The sequence below is a fragment of the Papaver somniferum genome, chromosome 3 (assembly GCF_003573695.1).
Source record: "Papaver somniferum cultivar HN1 chromosome 3, ASM357369v1, whole genome shotgun sequence".
Classification (NCBI taxonomy): Eukaryota; Viridiplantae; Streptophyta; class Magnoliopsida; order Ranunculales; family Papaveraceae; genus Papaver; species Papaver somniferum.
The window spans coordinates 33,737,372-33,758,624 of record NC_039360.1 but is presented as its reverse complement, the minus strand read 5'-3'; the positions used below and the strand labels follow the sequence as shown (position 1 = coordinate 33,758,624).

Below are 21,253 nucleotides of genomic sequence, written 5' to 3'. Positions count from 1 at the left end.
TGGCCTGTCCGGCCCGATCTAGCCTGCCCATATAAAAAACGGACTTTGGACGGTCTTTGGGTAGCAAATTATCTACTTTTACCCGGCCTGCCCGGCCTGAGTTTGTTTACAGGCTCACAAATGTTAAGCCTGACCTGCCCGGCCTGACTTAGTTTTTAGACCGGGCGGCTTGGCCTGCCCGAATTTACACCCCTAGGTGGATCTTAAACCTTTTTTATTGTTTATCCCTACAGAGCTAAGGCAACCTTATCGATCTGTAGATAACCATTACCGTTATAATTAAATTTCCAATCCAAATAATGATTCTAATCTAATCATTTTCATTTAAAACTAGAGTAGAGAGTCAAACCCACCGCTAACACAAAATTGATTTTAACAGGTGGCAATAACACCAATGAGCTGAGTTCAAAACTCGTCGGCACAGACACACCTCAAACCCTAGTTAGTAAGTTCGTGAATGATTCGCGAATCATTCGCGAATTTTTCCGTATCACGAATTTTACCGTCTTATTCGCGTACGTTTGCAATTCCGAACCCAAATCGCGTATTATGTGGCATTCCCGGATTATTCGCGAACCGTTCACGAATTTTACGTATCCCGAATGATACGTCCGCTTAATTCGCCATAAATTTTTTAGCTTTTACTTTTCAAAGATCCCATTTTTTGGGCTTTACTGCCTCCCGAGCATACACGACCGAATATTAGACGTGTTGTAATTTTTATGAAACAAAAACGACTGAAGAGATTTGAAGGTGAAGGTGAGAGAGATCTCAAACTCACTAACCAAGCATCTAAACCACCATACGACGTCCTCTTGGATAATTAATGTTGTATATATTATTAATATCATCATATTAAGTTTATTTTTTCTTTAAATAACTCACACATATGCATAAAAATTGGTCTATGACCTTATAAATACAAATTATTTGTTATATATAGATACCGAGTTTTCAGAGCCGAACTCACATTTATAAATCGAATTATACACGTACGTATGCCGTTCCGAATTACTAGCGAATCACGTCCCGCTGACCGAATTTTGGACCGAATCTGGATTTTACAAAACCGTATAATACTCGTACGTTTGACGTTCCGTAGTTTTCCGAATCCCGAATTGCTAACTAGGCCTCAAACTAGCCAAATTGCCTCTTGGCTGACAGTCTTATGCGCTTAAAAACGTCTTCACTTGCATGAACAGAAAAACGCCCCACTAAAGTGAAACAACAAAATCCTTCATTAATATAGTTAACGAACTGCCACGTGGGAATATTACAAATTTAATCACCGACTAAAATAAAGAAAAATATCTCTCTTTCGGAATATACGTATCCCCATCCTTCCACAGTACTTCTCACATTCATCATCCATCCTCTTTTCTCCAAATAATAAAATAAAAAAAATAAAAAAAAAATCCAAAACGGAATAAAACCCGAAATATCCTTTCACGGGAAAGTATATCTCCCTCGAATATTCTTCTTTTAACTTATCATATATTACCCTCCCTTCTTCTTCACAACTACTTCTGCTATCTTCATATTTTTTCTTAAAATTCCTCCAATCCTCCTCACTTCTTCATAGTTTTAGCATCAGATTACAGTGTTAGAGATGAAGTTCGGGAAAAGTCTGAGTAATCAGATCGAAGAAACATTACCAGAATGGAGAGATAAGTTTTTGTCATACAAAGATTTGAAGAAAAGGTTGAAATCTATTGATCCTAAATGTAATGGAACTGCTGAAACCAGGTCTTCTAAAAGACCTAAGTTTTCTGATAATGGTGAAAATAATAATGGTGGTGAGATTGTTGTTGTTAATAATAATAAAGATATTATGAAGGGAATTAGCCGAGAAGAAATTGATTTCATTAGGTTATTAGAAGATGAACTTGAGAAATTCAATTGGTTTTTTGTTGATAAAGAAGAAGAATACATCATCAGATTAAAGGTAATAATATTATCATTTTCGTAATCTTTTTAATTGATTTTTGTTGGTTACGCTGTAAATTTTAGGGGTCATGCCATTGAAATTTAGTTGCAGAGGTACAAATATTTGGCTCATTTTAGTTCATTGTTATTCAAATTTTCACAATCATGCGCTGGATTATTTATCATCAGCTAACATGTACCTGTGGGTGCGCAGTGTTGTACTGCTTTCATCATATTGGTACATCCACATGATTATTACCACTGGTCTTTGTGACACGTGGTGGGATGTTTTGGCTCAGTGATTCGCTGTCCCGCCACCTGTTTACATTAGAGAGTTCATTTGTGTACTGGTTTTAAGTGGCACATAGATTTGATCTGCTGTAGGCATTTTTTTGTATGTGCATATTGTCACATGGGCGCCCATGTTAAAAAAGTTTTAAGCTGATTTATGTAATGTTTTTAATAACAGGAGTTGCAAGACAGAGTTGCAAAAGCAAAGGAATCTAATGATGAATTGATTAAAGCAAGAAAAGAGATTGTTGATTTTCATGGAGAAATGGTTTTGCTTGAAAACTATAGTGCCCTCAACTATACTGGTAATTATCCATCTCTCCAAGTTACTATACTTTACGAATAGCGATACAATAATCCTTAATCAAATGAGAGAAATACCATTGTAAATCTGCAAATTTCAACGTTGATATGGATATTCGGGGAGATTAGTGATCCATGCATTTACAATCTAGATCAAGCTGGTGTGTGTAAAACTAGTTAAAGTGATACTTAAAAGTGAATTTAGTTAGTTTTACTGAATTTAGCAATATGGATTTTGGATAATATTTTATTTAGTAGACATGTAATACAACAACTTCAATAGTTTAGTTTTAGACATTTGATTCGAATATCCTGATAGGAATAACATTTAAAGAAAGTAAAGGTTGCCATCACACGACAAACGTCAATTCGACTTATCTTTTTTAGTAGGCCTAGGATGTGGACAAATGAAAGTAAAGAGTTCTTTTCTTTTCTCCAATTGTTTTTGTTTTTCGTTGAAATTTTTTCCTTCGGCTTATGATCACTCATTTGTGTGGACGAATTGGATGGGATTTGGGTTGCCCCATTATACTTTAGATGGATATTCTTTTTATTCATTGGATTTCTTTTTAAATGATTTAACATGTAGAGTCTCTATTAATGCTTTTGGAATATAAAATGAAATCCGACATTAAAATATCTGTAGCCTGTAGGAACTTTCTTATTTTGGGAAAAAATAATAATTGGCTAACTAGATCCAAATGGAGTCTGAGTCTGAGTCTGGACTAGATGTCGGCTATGAGAAAACATAGAAGTAGGAAGCCCTCAACTCCAATCATCAGTTTCTTTAAATGACTCTTTTTTCGTATTGGAATTTGGAGCGCATGAAAAGCCTTGACCACAACCATTGGACTAGGCAGCCTAGTTGCCGCTCTTCTGGGTACCTTGCTGTATAACTATTACAATGACGTGTCAAAGACAAAGGTATCTGCCTGCTTGTGGACATACAGATCATGTCCCCAGTATCCATGCATAATTTGATCATCTCTTAAAATGTTAACATAGAACATAGACGTACACCTGGGGTAGCAGAGAAACCTTAAGGGCTATGCCTGAAGGCCCAACCTGATTCTTTTGAAACTCAGCGCTTCCGCAGTGTAAGAGCATGCATATTGAGCTTGGTTCAATCAAGAATTATAGGCCCCAAACATTTTCTACCTGGATTCCTGAACCATTACATTAATGTCTGACTTGTTTATAATGTCCCTGATCGGCTTAACTGCCAGTTACTTTTTAATACTTGTTATATTGAAGTAACAGATTTCTAATACTCTAATCCGGACATGCTTCATAGTTGTCTGCCGTGTTCTATTCATTTAAAATGTTTTTTATGCATATTATTCAACTCATGCATGTTGAACTTTATGTTAATGTTTTCCAGTGTCCTTTTATATGCAGGCTTGGTGAAGATACTGAAAAAGTATGATAAGCGTACAGGGGCTCTCATTCGTTTGCCCTTCATCCAGAGGGTTTTGCAGCAGCCATTCTATACCACAGACCTACTTTACAAATTGATAAAGCAGTGCGAAATAATACTTGATCACCTCTTTCCCATCAACATCGTGCCCTCAATTCCAACATCTGAAATCGCTGATACTAATACAGATTGCACCACTGCTCCTACTCCTGCCACAACTGTTGTTCCCACCCCCACAGAGAAAGAAGGTTCATTGCTCAGAGGACCAAAGGAACTAGCAGAGATTGAGTACATGCAAAGTTTGTATATGAAGAGCACTATGTCAGCATTGAGGGTCTTGAAGGAAATAAGAAGCGGAAGCTCAACCAAGAGCGTATTTTCATTGCCACCAATGCAACCTTGTCCGCTGGAAGAAACTTGGAACAAAGTACCTGTTCTTGAACAAACAGCAAAGTAGTTTTTATTTATCTGATCAAATATCTTTGAAAAGTAGATACTTAACACGGGTGGATGTATTCTTAATCTTTTTGTTTTTCTTCCTGTAAAGGTTATTTGCTCATGTAATAATTTGGTTAAGGGACGGACTGTCTTAGCTAAAACTTGAGCAGCATAACCTTTGGTTGTTCACCACAGAATACTTTGGTTCTTTTTACTTGTACTAGAAATACCAACACAGATGTAAAGTGATTTTAGTTGAAGTTAATAGTAATAGATTCGTGTTTTAACTTGTCCAGGGAATTCAGTCTATTTCCCTTCCCTTCTCTGTCCAAGGCATTCATTCGACTACTTTTGTCGTATCTATTATATTTCAGGTACAGGATGACAAAGATTTCAATTTCAGTAGGTCTCAAGTGTAACCCAGTAAAGCCCAAAATGCCGTTTCTTGCTCCTTGTACATATCTTTAATCAAATTCAGTAATCCATGGAAAAGAAATCGACAGAATCACAAGTGAAGCTAGGCAAATACTAATTCGTGGTTGTTGTCCACTTCCTTTTAATCAAATTCAGTATGTGCACATCCAATGAGCAATTAGCATATACTCTCGCCGGGCACTCAGTGGTAAACAAGAACCACATGTGGTGGTCATCTACAGCCAAGGCCATCCTATTCGCGTTTTTCTGTATTTCTGCAGGAACCACTAAAAAACAAACAAACTAGCGTATCAGTGCTAAAGGAGAGTTTTTGTTAATATATATCCTTATTTAAAGATAATATATTATTTCCTAGTATATAGGATCTTTGCTTTAATCGTAATATTGGGTTCTATATATTCATGAGCTGTGTAACAAGAATTGATAAGATTATCATAATAAGAATTATCTTCTTCTCGATCCTATATTTGTGAAGATGGTATCTATGAGTTAGGGTTCTTGAATCATGGTAGTGATTCAGAATTATACAAAAATAAATCAAAACAAAAAGGGCAGATGAAAAACAAATCTGCTCCTATTATCGTTCAATCTGAAGGTGCAACATTCAAGGCTGAGATTGTTCTTGATGAAACAAACTATGATTTGTGGTCACAAATCATGGAGATGCATATTGCTGAAAAAGAAAAAACCTCCTTTATTATGGGAAGGACAAGAAAACCTGCCGAGGAAGATCTAAGATATGAGAAGTGACACACAGATAATCAAAAGGTCAAGAGATGGTTGTTGATGTCTATGTCACCTGAAATCATGAAGAGGTATATTCGGTTACCTACTGCTAGAGAGATTTGGGATGCATTATCTAAAGCCTTTTATGATGGAGATGATGGATGCAGGTATTTACTCTAAATCGACGAGCGTTTTCGGCAAAACAAAATGGCAGAGCACTCTCAGTTTATTATGGAGAACTAACTGAAATATTTGGAGAGCTGGATCATCGTGACAAGGTGGTTATGGAGAATTCTAATGATATTGAAGCCTATCGAAAATCAATTTAGCGCCTAAGAGTGCATATATTCCTTGCTGGATTAGATGAAAGTTTTGAGCAGATCCGTGATGAAATCTTGAGAAAGGATCCTATTCCTGAATTGGAATCATGTTATGCACTCGTTCGTTGTGAATCTGTTCGACGTATAACGATGGCAAAAGAATCGGAAGAAGTTGAACCTGCTGATATGGCAACTCGAAACCGGTACAATCAAAAAGGGTATTTTCAGAGATACTCAAAGACTGAGGTGGAAAAGTCATCACTTAAGTGTACACACTGTAATCAATCTGGACATACAATTGACATGTATTTCGAGTTGGTTGGATATCCAGATTGGTGGGATCAACATCTGGAGAGGAAGAAGGAGACAAAGAAAAATTCTGGTGCTCCAATGACTTCAACAAAGAAAGGAAAGGATTCCATGGTAATATCTGCATCAGTAGCAAGGACAGGTAACGATGGTAAGTTTTTAAATGTTTCTTCACTTGTTTCGAATAATTCATGGATAGTTGATTCTGGTGCCACATACCATATGACATGTGATTCTAAACAAATCTCTCCCCTTAAACCATCCTTACAAAAAACAGTCTCTACTGCAAATGGATCACAAGCTCCAATTACTGGTGAAGGGTCAATATCTCTCGTTGAAACTTTAAATTTAGATTTTGTCTTAGTAGTTCCTACATTAGACTGTAATCTCCTATCAATTTCCCAAATAACTAATACTTTACATTGTGTAGTGATATTTTGGCCTGACTGTTGTGTTTTTAAGGACATCACAACGAAGCAAACCATTGGTTATGGTGTTAAGCGTGGGAAGCTATATTATCTGGATTTGGTGTCAAGTAGTTCGGATAAGCTTCGTCAAACTCTTCTTGCTGATGGTTTTGAGAGGGAGAGACTAAAATCTCAAATTCTGTTGTGGCATCGACAATTGGGACATGCGTCGTTTGGTTATTTAAAAAAAATATTTCCTAGTTTATTTGCAAAACTTGATATTTCTAGTTTTCATTGTGAAGTATGTGAACTTGCAAAAAGCCATCGTGCTTCTTTTCCATTATCATTCAATAAGAGTCCAGTTCCTTTTATGATCATACACTCTGATGTTTGGGGGCCATCTAAAACTACTACCCTGGGTGGTTCAAGATGGTTTGTTACTTTTATTGATGATTGCACTAGAATGACGTGGGTGTGTCTCATGAAAAACAAAAGTGAAGTTACCTCCTTGTTTCAAAAGTTCCATAAGATGATTGACACTCAGTACAACAAACAGATTCAAGTACTTCGTAGTGATAATGGTGGTGAATATATGGATTCTGACCTTCAACATTATTTGGAGGGACATGAAATTATTCATCAAACTACTTGTTCTAATACGCCTCAGCAGAATGGAGTAGCATAGAGAAATAATCGTCACTTACTGGAAGTATTCTGTGCTTCATTGATAGAAGCACATATGCCATTGATATATTGGGGAGAGGCACTTACTTCTGTAGCATATCTTATAAATCGAGTGCCATCCAGTACCATTGTGTTTCAAACACCCCATCAAGCTCTTGCTGAAGCAGTTTTGGCTCAAACTGTTCCTAATCTGCCGCCTCATGTGTTTGGTTGTGTAGCTTATGTTCATCTGCACAAGAACCAACGTGATAAGTTGGCTCCTAGAGCTCTGAAGTGTGTATTTATGGGATATGCAACAACTAAAAAGGGATACCATTGCTATCATCCTCCAACCAAAAGAATGTTTGTTACTTTGGATGTTATATTTCATGAAGATACTATGTATGTTTCATGCGAGTCTGAACTTCAGGGAGGAGTACCATAAGGAAATTCAGACTCTTAACTATGATGAAGATATATTGGAATGATGTATCTGTTATTGTCAACTCTGATAATATGGTAATAGAATCTGTTGATGAAGGTTCTTCAAGAGAAGAAACAGAAAGTACAGTATTGGATCGTGATATAGAGATTCAAGATGAGGTTATGATAGAAGAGATTCCAGAGCCTACGGTACCCCAAGAAGATGAAACACCAAACCAATCGTCTTCTACGGATGTTCTTGAAGAATCAAGGAAACAACTTCCACAACGTGTAAACAGAGGTATTCCTAAACCCAGATATGAACCTGAAATCTCTAGTAAGGTTAAGTACCCTATGAGTCATTATGTCTCTCACCACCGTTTGTCTAAAGCTAATAAGGCATTCGTGAATCAATTATCTATTGTTTTTATTCCTAACAATGTGTAGGAAGCATTAGCTGATCCAAAATGGAGAGCAGCTATAGAAGAAGAAATGAGGTCCCTTTCAGAATGATACTTGGATTATGTTGATTGTCCAGAAGGAAGAAAGACCGTGGGGTGTCGTTGGATTTTCACCATTAAATACAAGGCAAATGGTGAGATTGAACGTTATAAAGCAAGATTAGTTGCTAAAGGGTACAGTCAAACTTATGGTATCGACTATACAGAAACTTTTGCTCCAGTAGCGAAAATCAACACATTACGAGTCTTGTTATTGCTTGCTGCAAACTTGGATTGGACTTTGCAGTAGTTTGATGTAAAGAATGCATTCTTGCATGGTGAATTAACTGAAAAAGTTTACATGGAGCTCCTTCCTGGTATTTCAGTTCCAGGATCTCATGGTAAGAAGGTATGTAAGCTAAACAAGTCATTGTATGGACTAAAACAATCTCCAAGGGCCTGGTTTGGCAGATTCACCAAATCTATGAGGAACTTTGGATATCGTCAGAGTAATTCTGATCATACTTTGTTCATAAATAAAATGAAGTATAAAATTACTGCTCTTATCATATATGTAGATGATATGGTGGTGACAGGAAATGATCTAGAGGAGAGGAAATCTTTGCAAAGATACTTATCAAAGGAATTTCAAATAAAAGATCTCGGTTCATTGAAATACTTCCTTGGGATTGAAGTTTCTCGATCCGCTGAAGGAATTTTCTTATCACAAAGGAAATATGGTCTTGATCTGCTAAAAGAAGTGGGCATGTCAGCCAGTCCATATACCTTTAAAAGAAAAGGTAAATCTGTATATTGAACCTGATCAAGTTCCTACTGATAAAAGGAGATATCAAAGACTTGTGGGGAGATTGATGTATCTATCTCACACAAGGCCAGATCTTGCTTATGCACTCAATGTTGTTAGTCAATTCATGCACAATCCAGGTGAACAACACATGGATGCAGTTTTACGTATTTTGAGGTATTTAAAGTCTGCTCCTGGAAAATGAATTTTATTCTCTAAAAATGAAGATTATAAAAAGGTTGTGGCATATACAGATTCTGACTATGCAGGATAAATAGATGGCAGACGTTCTACTGCAGACTACTTTACCTTTGTGGGAGGTAACTTAGTTACTTGGAGAAGTAAGAAACAAAATATTGTTACACGATCAATTGCAGAGGCTGAATTCAGAGGTATGACAGATGGCATTTGTGAAACTTTGTGGTTGAGGCTTCTCCTTAAGGATTGGGGGTTCCTCTCAAGGATCCTATTACTCTGTATTGTGATAACAAAGCTGCGCGTGATATTGCTCATAATCCTGTTCAGCATGTTCGTACTAAACATGTGGAGGTTGACAGGTTCTTCATCAAAGAGAAGCTTGACAACAACATTATTGATCTTCCACCGGTTCGGTCTGAAGAACAACTTGCAGATATTCTCACACATGGAGTGTCAAGCAAAAAATACTTGAGTTTTCTGGAAAAGTTGGACATGTGTGATATCTATGCACCAACTTGAGGGGGAGTGTTAATATATATCCTTATTTAAGGATAATATATTGTTTCCTAGTATATGGGATCTTTGCTTTAATCGTAATATTGGGCTCTATATATTCATGAGCTGTGTAACCAGAATTGATAAGATTATCATAATAAGAATTATCTTCTTCTCGATCCTATATTTGTGAAGAGTTTTTAACCAAAAAAATCATAAATTGGTAACATTGTAGAAGAAAAGTAAGTTCAAATAAGCTTCTTATCATAATAAGAATTATCTTCTTCTCGATCCTATATTCGTGAAGAGTTTTTAACCAAAAAAATCATAAATCGATACATCGTAGAAGAAAAGTAAGTTTAAATAAGCTTCTTATCACAGGAATTCTACAAATCCGCTGATAGTCATCCGTGAGCGGAAGATGATCAAAATGGATATCGTACATACACTAACCTTTACTATCGAATGCAAGGGTCTGAACGAGATCCTCTTTGCTCTAACTTAACACAACGACTATTAAAGGATTTGTAAAATTCCAGAGAGAAGAGAGCCTATTTAAACTGAATTTCTCTGATCAAAAAAAAAAACAAAAAAAAAAAACACTGAATTTCTAAAGTGCATCACGTTGAACAAAGAAGGTGATAGAGAGGTTGAATAAAAACCAATCATAAAGAAATTACTCTGTATTTATAAGATAAAATATCTTTTAGTTTCCTAGATAAGCATAATCTATCTATATATCAGAAAAAAATTAAGATAAGTATAATCTAACAATATTCATCTTTTTAATGGAAAGAATATCTCCTTTTATAGTTATTTTTTCTCTATTTCAAGTCTATCCATATATAACCAATTTATATATGAATTGGGAAGCGGGATTTTTGCGGAGCCCGTTTGACCATATGCCTTGCTTGGCAAGTAGGGATTTTTCAGATTTCTATATAAACTGGCCTAAGGAATGTAAAACGCATATTAGACCCTAACTTCCTAAGGCACATCTCCGGACTTTCCCAGGCTTCCAGATATACACCTGTGGTTGATTCTCACGCTAAAACCCGTACCTAAGTGACCTATGAAAATCATTCACAATATAATTTAATTTTAGAAAAAGTTAGCTCTTTTTTTTATACGTAAAAATATGGTGTTAACAAGTTGTGAATTCTGGTCACTGGTATCATCACCTTATGAGCCAATAATTTTATCATTGTACTACAATGGTGGCGGCAATTTATGAATTTTTATTGGTATTTTCGCTACATGTCAAAGAAAAACAAAAAAAAAACAAAACAAAACAAAACATTGTAGTGGACACGAATGATTTTTATAGGTTATTGTTTTCAAGGCGATGAATTGCAGGTTATTTGGAAAGAAGTTGCCACTTGCCCCTCTTCACAAAGATTTGGATGTTAAATCAATCCAATTTGTGGTTGATCATCGGCATGACCTATTATATACTCACGCTGAGATTTGACAAGATTACAGAAGTTGGGTTGTGGACAGGCTATATACACATAACCCCACCGATAGCCACGTGTATATAAACTCCTACGTGTAACTCATGCAAAGCAAGAACATCAAACCCTGATGGCACGATACCCCACCAAAGAGGAGTTTCACCACCAAGTGACACGTCGACATCACCAAACCGGTCCTACGGTCCCAAGATTTGGGGCAGCCTGATGAGTAAAGGTCCGAGAAGTACCATAGAGGACCCTAGTGTTACTTTACCCCATCTCGAGATAGACATGGAACAAACAGACGAGATGTAACCCACTGACGAGGATGTGACAACAACTTCAACAGCTGTCTCGCGCATGCGGTGTGACCCCAACCACTCACATTAAATGTTGAAGACAGGGGGCACGTGTGAAGAGATCTATGGAGGGATATGAGGCAAGCCATCGTAGCAGTTCATGACCGTTGAAGAGGATCGGGCAGTAACGAAGGTCTCCATCGGCACCTACACGGTTACTAAAGAGATAAGGTTCTAAGAAGACAAAGGGATGGACCCCACATATAAGCCCTATAAATACCCCCTTTAGCTAATGAAGAGGAGGTCGACCAATTGAGAGGGAGAGAGAGAACTATAGTGAAGAGAGAGAACTATAGGGAGGAAAAGAGTATTGTTGTAAGTATGAATTCACCTTCTATACCTTCGGTGCCCATTCAAAGTCATTTGACTATCTATTGTAACCGTATAAGACACATAGTGAAACCAATATCCCCGTGGACGTAGGCCTTAGAGACGAACCACGTAAATCATCATGTAAATTTACTTTATGCTTTATAATTTCTGCCTATTGTGATTTACATCGATATACGAAACGATGATGAGTCCGAAGACTCAGAGTTTCCTTCCCTTTGCATGGTTTTTTTTTTTTTTTATTATCATTACTTCTACCTTAGCATATTTATGAATGCGAACATTGGTTGTGGGCACGATGTTCATCATCGTTACATTTGTGCCTATAATTTGGCACTAGAAACAGGGAAAATTTTGTCCCAATAAAAGATTTATCTTATCCTGTGAACTTCATTCGCAACGAACTCTCAGATCTTTTTTTTTATTATTTCTGAAAAACCCTTGGATCTGTGCTTTCAATTCTAGAAAACCTTCAGATCTGTATTTTTATCTCAGATCTATGAATTTACCGTAGAAGAATCATTAAAATTGCATTTTTTTGGCTAAAAACCCCTAAAGTTTCGTACTTTCTACGTTTTTTTCTACCCCTAGTCAAATTTCGTACCTTCCTGGACAAAACCTTTAAATCTGAAAACTTATGTTTTATTTTTTCGTTTTTTTTTCACCCCTGAGCAAATTTCAGTTTAACCAAATGTGTGAGATGGATATTCTCATCAAGCATACCATCGTCGTGCTAACTAACATTACGGGACAGATATATCTTCCTCGTCGTTATTTTTGTTATTGTAGGCTATGGATAAAATGAAAGACGCAAGAAAAATAAAAGCATCCTCGAAAGAAATACCAAGAACCACACCAGTCATGACTAGGAACACACAAAAGGGTGAAAAACTCAAATCTACCAGCAAAGACCCGGATGCAGTTGAGAGCATCAATCTGGCCGATGCCGAATCAGTAGCAGCGGCAACAACAAAAGAAGCAGTGGTAAAAGCAAAGGCTGAAAAAATAAATGCATCAAAGGCAGCGGCCGCGGCAAGGGAAGCGGAACAACGAGAAGTCGTCGAAGACTCAATGATGCAACAACCCTTATATGGTATCCCTTGGACCGATGACCAGAACCAGCCATTGTTGCTACAAGGCGCGACGAACCAAGTAGCTGGACAAGATCGCACGGATCCCGCCAATCATGCATCAAGGACCAGTAGGAGATCCACCCGCACCGGTGATCCAGACCTTGGACGATGACCCAACAACAGCTGGAGTGGCAGGACAAACGGGCACACCTAATCAAGGATTTAATCCGTCAATCCATCTGGTAGCAGAGTTGGAAGAGATGAAACAAAACCAGAAGATCTACATGGATGTTGTAGCTCTACTGGCACAAGAGAATCAACAACTCAAAGAGATGATGGCATTGGATACAAGACCCACGGTTTCTCATGTTACACAAGACGAAGCCAATTCGAATGCTCTGGTGCCCAATCAAGACCGAAGGATGATTCTGTCCAATCAAACGAACCCGGAACCATTGGACCGACGTCCCGCACTCCCCACGCGACGAAGCTACCAATATGATCCTGAATACACTCCATATACTCCACATTCCTCTGATTACTATGACAGCCAGTCAAGAAAGTCGAAGCGTGCATGATCATGGGATGAGCATTACCTTGCCATGGAGAACCTCAGAAGAAATATGATGGCCGAGATCAAGCAGTTAAAGGCAAAGCAAGGGGGGGGAAGGCTCGAAGAAGTCATGAAAGAATCATCTACGCCTCCACTGGTTCCCCACCTAGCGAAAGCGCTCATCCCATTAAAGTGCCCAATCCCATCTTTTGAATGTTACGATGGCTCTAACGATCCAGCTGACCATCTTCGTTACTACAACCAGATGATGGCCAGATAGGAAAGAGATGACGTCTTCCTGTGCAGGTACTTCCCGTAAAGCCTTAAAGGATCAACATTTTCCTGGTTTGATAACCTACCCACCAATTCTATCAACTCCTACAAGCGGCTCACAGAGGTGTTCCTAGAAACCTATATGTACAACAAGACTGTCAACCCTGGCATGGATAAACTCTTCTCGCTGGAAATCGCGTTCAAGGAAACCATCAGAGAATATACGGACCACTGGCATAAAAAATTTCAAGCAATAGGGAACATCGGCCCAATAGTCATCATCAATTGTTACATATGGGGACTGGAAAGACTAAGTTCGTTATTCGTCGAGATTCACAGTAACAATCCTACCACCGAAAGGGATCTTCAAATAATCATCGAAATACATGCCAGACTAGAAGTAATCCAGCGGGAGAATCCTAGGGCTCAAACCCAGAAATCACACCAGACCAACTCTGTCGAACATACCAGCGGGACGAAAATGACAAATCCAACCGAGAGAAAGAACGAAGATAAGAGAGGACGAAGGGACGATTACCGTCGCAATGATAGAAAGTTTGAGGATCAATTTTACACGAAGCTCAACACTAGATACGTCTGAATCTTCAGGGAGATCAAGGATCGGGAAAATCTCGAATGGCCTTGGTCCAAGGGGAAATGACCCGCTAGGTCTGAGAAGTCAAAGGATTATTGCGAATATCACTGCTTCAATGGTCATCAAACCGAGAAATGCAAAAATCTCAAGATCATGATACATAAGTTGATCGATGCCGGCGACCTCAAGAAATATATTCAGAAGAAAGAGACCTATGATAAGTCCAAACGAAACATACAAGTTCAACTACCCGAAGCTAACCGAACACTCAATACTATTTCCTTCTCTGAGCCCGATGGCCCTTCACTGACAGCACATATAGGGAAAAGATTGAGAAAAAAATTTGAGGACTATTGCTAGATGTACAAGATCGATGGAGTAGAAGTTGATGAACACGAGGATTGGATGGACGCGCCAATGATATTCGACGCAGATGATCTCGAAGAATATATGGAGGATCACAACGATCCCTTGGTTCTCACATTACCAGTGGCAGGATGCAATATCATGAAGATTTTGATTGACGGGGGAAGCTCAGTCAACGTTTTATTTTATGATACGTTCAAGCGAATGGAGTTAAATGATGAACAATTGATGTCTTCTTACTTCACCATCTACGGATTCAATGGTGCCCCAACAAAGCCCTTAGGGGACATTGAGTTAGGAGTAAAGACCGGACCGATGAAGGTCAACACACAATTCAGCGTCGTAGACGCCCCATCTCCCTATAACGATATCATCGGCCAAAAATGGGTGCACAAACTCAAAGGAGTAGCGGCAACGTATCACCAATACCTTAGATTTCCAACACTTGAAGGGGTAATGGAGATTAAGGGCGACAAGGTCACCGCACGATAATGTCAAGCTATACAAAACCAACTCAACAATGAACAAGAAGAGAAAAGGAAAGCCCGAAGAAACAAAAACAAAACGGCTGCTAAAGACAAAGCAATTGACCTTTATCTCGAAGAAATATCAGGAAAAATCTTGACGAAGGATATAGTCACCTTAACCACCGAAGCAGGCACATCAGGGACAAAAGGGACCGAAGAATCAACCAAATAGCAATTAAATAATGTTCCCCTCCTAGGGGAACCAAAGCCCATGTTCACACCAGTGGAGCCCACGAAGGAGGGCAACATAGGAACAGAAGAAGATCCCAAGATGATCAAGATAAGGACTTTGATGGATAAAGATCGGGAAGAATCACTAACCAGCCTACTCAAGGAGTACGTAGATGTGTTTGCTGGGAAGCTAGGAGATATGCCAGGGATCGATCCAAAGATCATACATCACGAGCTCCGGATAAAGAATGGCACCACCCCCTTCAGACAGAGATTGCGCAATATAGCGCCGGAATACCATCAAGCAGTCGAGAAAGAAATTATTAAGCTGATGGAGGAAGTATTCATAAGAAAAGTAAGATACCCCACGTGGATCTCGAACATGGTAATTGTACCAAAGAAGAACGGTGGAGTAAGGATATGCATCGACTTCACCAACCTCAATAAAGCTTTCCCAAAGGAAAGTTACCCACTCCCAAGCATCGATCAATTAGTGGAAGCTGTAGAAGGATACATAGAGTTATCATTCATGGATGGATACTCTGGCTACAATCAGATAGCTCTGGCATAAGAAGATCAACAACATACAACATTCTTTACTCCGCACGACCTCTACTGTTATACCCGAATTCCCTTCGGACTAAGGAATGTAGGAGCAACATACCATAAGATGGTTGACGCCATCTTCAAGACATGGATCGGGAAAACCTTGGAAGTCTACGTCGACGATATGCTGGTAAAAAGAAAATTACGTAAGGACCACCATCAGGACTTGAGAGATATCTTCGGCGTAATGAGAAAATACGACATGAAGATAAACCCAGAGAAATGTACCTTTGGTGTCACATCAGGAAAGTTCCTTGGATACCTGGTGACGAAGAGGGGCATCGAGGTCGATCCCGCTAAAATCCAAGCAATCGTGGAAATGTCATCCCCAAGAAATTTGAAAGAAGTCCAGAAACTCAACGGATCCATAGCGGCACTAGGAAGATTCATCTCCAGGTCATCGGACAAATGCAAACACTTTTTCAGCATTCTCAAAAAAGGAACCAAATTTGCATGTACCGCGGAGTGTGAAGAAGCCTTCTAGAAAATTAAAAAATATCTGGCAACGATCCCGATCCTACAGAAGCCTGATCCCAATGAAGTGTTGGCCTTTTATATAGCATCTGCCGAAGATGCAGTCAGTGTAGTGCTAGTCAAGACCAACACAAAGGTTGAAAAACCGATCTATTATGTCAGTAAGACTCTCAATGCGGCAGAAAGGAACTACACGAAGATTGAACAACTCATACTGGCATTGGTTTGGGCAACCCAGAAGTTGAGAACCTACTTCCTGACTCATTATGTTCGTGTACCATGCAAAGCACCACTAGAAGTTGTTCTTAAAAATGCCGGAAAAGTAGGAAGAACAGCAAAATGGAACATACAGTTGGATAAATTCAACATCATCCATGAGATCCAAACTGCACAAAAATCACAAGTCTTGGCAGACTTACCCTTGGATAACGGCGAAGAAGTTGAGGAAGACGGAAAGGATCCGAAAGACGTACTCCAGCCCTCAAACCAAAGAAGATAGGAAGTCTTCGTCAATGGATCCAGAAATAGGGAAGGTACAGGCATTGGGATCGTAATCACGACACCCACCGGGGACAGAATAGTGCACGCACTAAGGTTGGAATTTGAGGGCCATACCAACAACATTGTGGAACACGAAGCCGTGGTATATGCTCTTCGATTGATCATAAAAATGGGAATAACTGATGTACGACTAACAAGCGACTCACAGCTGGTCATTCGACAAATATGATTGGAATATAATACCTACGACGAGACTCTATCAGCATACATGGCTTTATTTCAAACTCTAGCTTCATAAATACCAAACATCAAATTCCGAAACTTATGCAGGAAAGACCTATGACATGCCGAAGCCCTGGCCTACATATCATCAATGCTGAAGGACAAGAATGTGGAGGCCATCAAGGTAGCAAGAGTCTACGAACCTTCGGTCATCCCACAACAGACCTTTTCCACAACTAATCGTGAAAACTATGTATAGGAGGACATTGCAGAAGATGATGTAGGGGAAGATATCGCCGATGACTTCACCGAAGACGATATCTTGTCAAGAGCCAACGAAGATGAAGATTTCAGTAACGAAGAAGACTGGGGAACCGAAGTCCACCTTTATCGCAAAACAGGAACGCTGCCCTCCTATGTCAAGAAAGCTCGTAAAGTACAATCGAAGGCAGGGAGATATGAGCTTCGAGACGAAATATTATATAAATAGTCTTTCCTCGGAAATCTATTACGATGCTTGTCCAGAGCAGAAGGCCATATTATCCTAAAGGACATTCATTACGGATATGCAGGCAGCCACAACGGCATGAGATCCTTAGCCGAAAAGACCAAGATGCAGGGGTACTACTGGCCACACATGATACGAGATGTCGCAAGAATGGCTAGAAGGTGCGAAGAACGCTAACGTTTCTCCAAGAAGATACATGCACCAGCAACCAAGCTCAATTCAGTAGGAAGCCCTTGGCCTTTCTAAAAATGGGGAATTGACATTGTCGGACCTTTCATTACAGGCACAATCAAAAGACGATTCCTAATAGTAGCAACGGATTACTTCACCAAATGGGTGGAAGCAAAAGCGCTGGCAAGAATCAGGGACGTGGACGTCTTCACGTTCATTTTTCAAAACATTATTTGCAGGTTTAGCATCCTCGCAGAAATTTTCTCCGATAATGGGAAGCATTTGCAAGGAAAAAACATCGACATGTTCTTCGATACCTTCAAAATCATAAAGAACAAATCTACTCCCATCTATCCCCAGAGAAACGGACAAGCCGAAGCTACCAAAAAGACCATCGCTTTGACCCTCAAGAAAACCCTGGACGAACACAAAGGACAATGGTGTGAGCAGATACATAATGTGCTATGGTCATACCGGACCATACGAAGGTCAGCAACTGGAGAATCTCCGTTCCTGCTCACTTATGGAGCCGAAGAGATAATTCCAACTGAGATCATCATGCCTACGACCAAGACCGAAGCTTGGGAAAATAATCTCACCTCCTAAATGATGTTGGAAAGACTCGATGATCTAGAGGAAATAAGGGAAGCAACGTTACAAAGAATGGAGAATTACCAGCGTAAACTAGCAAGGGAGTACAATAAAAGAGTAAAACTTAGAAGCTTCGTAAAAGGGAAGTATGAGCTAAGAACTATACCACAATATCAACGAGAAAAGAAATGGGGAAAATTAGCACCAACATGGGGAGGACCTTTTATAATACACGATATTGCCGAAAAAGGATCGTATTACTTGCGCAACCTAAAAGGAGAGATCCTAAGGCACCCATGGAACGCTAAGTACTTCAAGATATACTACCCATGAAGCAACGCAGTTCTGCCACTGCGTGAACACAACCAGAAGAAGAAGATGGCATACCCACTCAACATGTTTCTATCTCTGGACGAGGAGTAGGAGACCTCATCATATCAATCAAAGAAGATTCATTTTTTGATCAAACAATGTTCAGACAGCAGCCCTTCGTCGGGCCCTATATTGGGGAAAGCTATCATATGAAATCTCTCAGGACACCCCTACCAACGTCTATGAGTGTACGACCATGGGGAAGACTTCCAGCAGAAAGAGATACCCAACCTAAAAACAATGAAGCGTTCGACGGAATGGGTGTATGTAAATAGTGTACATAGCGCACACATATCTGAGAATGCTGCACCAACCCCCACCGTCAGATAATCCTCTAGCTCAGGATTGGCCTACGGGGTGACAGGTCCAAAATAAATAACGAAGAGTCATATCTTCGTTATCGCATAACACTCACTTGACCAACTTTTTCAATATATTTTCCCTTGATAATAGAAAAGGCAACTAAACTTTGTAATTAAAACTGCAGAATTCTGATGATCCATTTCATAAAAAGTGATTACAAGCATCGAAACAAAAAGTTACAAAAGTACACAAGAAATAAACAGATGCAACGTAATCAACAGTTATCAAATTTCGATTTCCCCAAGGATCGGCACAAACATCAGAAGGGCTTACTTCTCCACCGAAGGGGAAGCATGAGCATCAGAACGTTCCTTATGAGAAGAAGGAACGCTGCCACCCGAAGACGGATCGGAGGCGGATTTGGGAAGTTCAGGCACAGGACGACGCTTCCATTTCCTAAGATTAGGATGAGCTTGAAGATCCGACTCAATCTTGGTGATGGTCTTGTTCACTTGTTCAGCCAACTGCTTGCGTGCTATAAAGGTGAACTTTGAGAGATTCGTTTATGTGGCCGACAACGATGACCGAAGACTCCCAAACTCTTTGGAAGTCTCTTTTGAAGCTGAGTCAAGACTCCCAGCTAATCCTTCAAAGTAATGGGTCCGACCTTGTTGATGGATCAATTCAGATTGAGCCTTTTCAAGTTTTTCATCTGCAAGGCGAAGCTTTCCCTCGAGTTCTGCAAAAAATAAAGACATCTGATCAGAAGAAGGAATTAGACCATTACACCCACCAAACAATGGTATACCTTCGACACTAGCCAAAGCTATTTCGCAGTCGTTCACGACAGCATCTCGAGCTTCATCAAGGAAATCATACTCGCTGGAAAGTTTCTTATAATCCTGGAGACAATGTTCGAGATCAAATTTACATCGATCCAACTCTACCTGCTTCATAAAATCCAAATGGCGAAGATGATTGAGCTCGTTGGTGATCCCCTCAATCCCCTTTGAAAGTCTGTACGTGTTCACTTCAAGATCCCTTTCGGATTCAACTAAGCGTTCAACATCGGAACGAGAAGCGGTAAGAGATAAGCTAAGGGCATGGGCTTTGGCTCGGGCACCATCTCGCTCGCGAACCAATCACTGTATATACTCACTTATATCAGGAGCATGGGACGACCGAGATTCACTTAGTTCTTTCTCCAGATCAGCCACTTTGGCTTCCAACCTATAAGAAGCATCACGAGCTTCACCAAGGTTTTGGTGAGTCCAGGAAAGAACACCATTGAACTGACGACTAGCATGATCCATTGAATTTCGCATAGCTACCATCCATTCCCTTCGTCACGATACTTAACCAAGAATAAGTTATGCTCATCAACACGAAGATTCCCTTCTTCCTTCACCTTGATCACTTCGGCAACTAACTCTCTGATACGCAAGGTCTGGCGAGCTCTATCATTCCAAAGTTTCACTACCTCTTCGGTGTCACCCAATGAAGACAGGTGTGGCCAACTGTAGATGGGGAAAAACGAGCCGCCGTTTTTTTGGGAAAGTGGAGAGTCGAGCGTGCTGTCGAGACTCCTCAGCCGGGCAAAATGTTAATCCTCACACAGATGCACCGCTGCAAAGGGGGTGCTTAGATTCGGGAAATCAATCTATAAGACTCCGTCCTAAACCAAGACAATGGCCTTTCCAGAGTCAATTCGGTCGCAAAGAGGGAGATGGGTTGATCTGTAGGAGGGAAGATGAGAGTTGTGTGGGATCAGTGATGATCAAGGATTGTGGGTGTGTTGAAGGTTTCTGCAACATTGCTGAACTACTGAAGTTGAGTTCTGCGAATAAGTTTATATCGAGTTGTTGACGGATAATGATGATAATCGATGATTGATGATATTCGATTCTTATGTTGTCCTCGATTTAGACATATTTATATTGCAAGAATGATGCACCACTGGTCCCTGTAAGTGTGACGGTTTCTTGAGTGAAAGAGTGGGAAAGTGGGAGATCGTGGTAAAGTCAGTTCCACGTCGTGCAGCGACTTGACTGATCGTGCATCCACTACTTTTCTAACTCCATCAATCGTTTACACGAATTACGCACATTTCTCGTTGTGGATGAATCCAAGTGTCGTAGACCGCCAGACCAAAACCCTAAGTGATATCCCCCCATTTGTGACGTGATTGATATTTCACGAATCGTGGAG

The 21,253-nt window shown here is 39.7% G+C and overlaps 2 protein-coding genes across 2 annotated transcripts; both read left to right on the top strand.

Moving 5' to 3' along the window:
* Positions 1 to 1,475: 1,475 nt before the first annotated feature.
* On the top strand, positions 1,476 to 4,664 carry LOC113355800 (SPX domain-containing protein 2-like). Its single transcript, XM_026598749.1, has 3 exons — positions 1,476 to 1,945; positions 2,396 to 2,522; positions 3,919 to 4,664. Exons 1-3 carry the CDS (start codon positions 1,610 to 1,612, stop codon positions 4,392 to 4,394), a joined length of 939 nt encoding a protein of 312 aa, XP_026454534.1. The 5' UTR covers positions 1,476 to 1,609; the 3' UTR covers positions 4,395 to 4,664.
* A 9,929-nt stretch (positions 4,665 to 14,593) lies between these two features.
* Positions 14,594 to 15,091, top strand: LOC113359271. Its single transcript, XM_026602935.1, has one exon. It carries the CDS (start codon positions 14,594 to 14,596, stop codon positions 15,089 to 15,091), a length of 498 nt encoding a protein of 165 aa, XP_026458720.1.
* Positions 15,092 to 21,253: the final 6,162 nt, after the last annotated feature.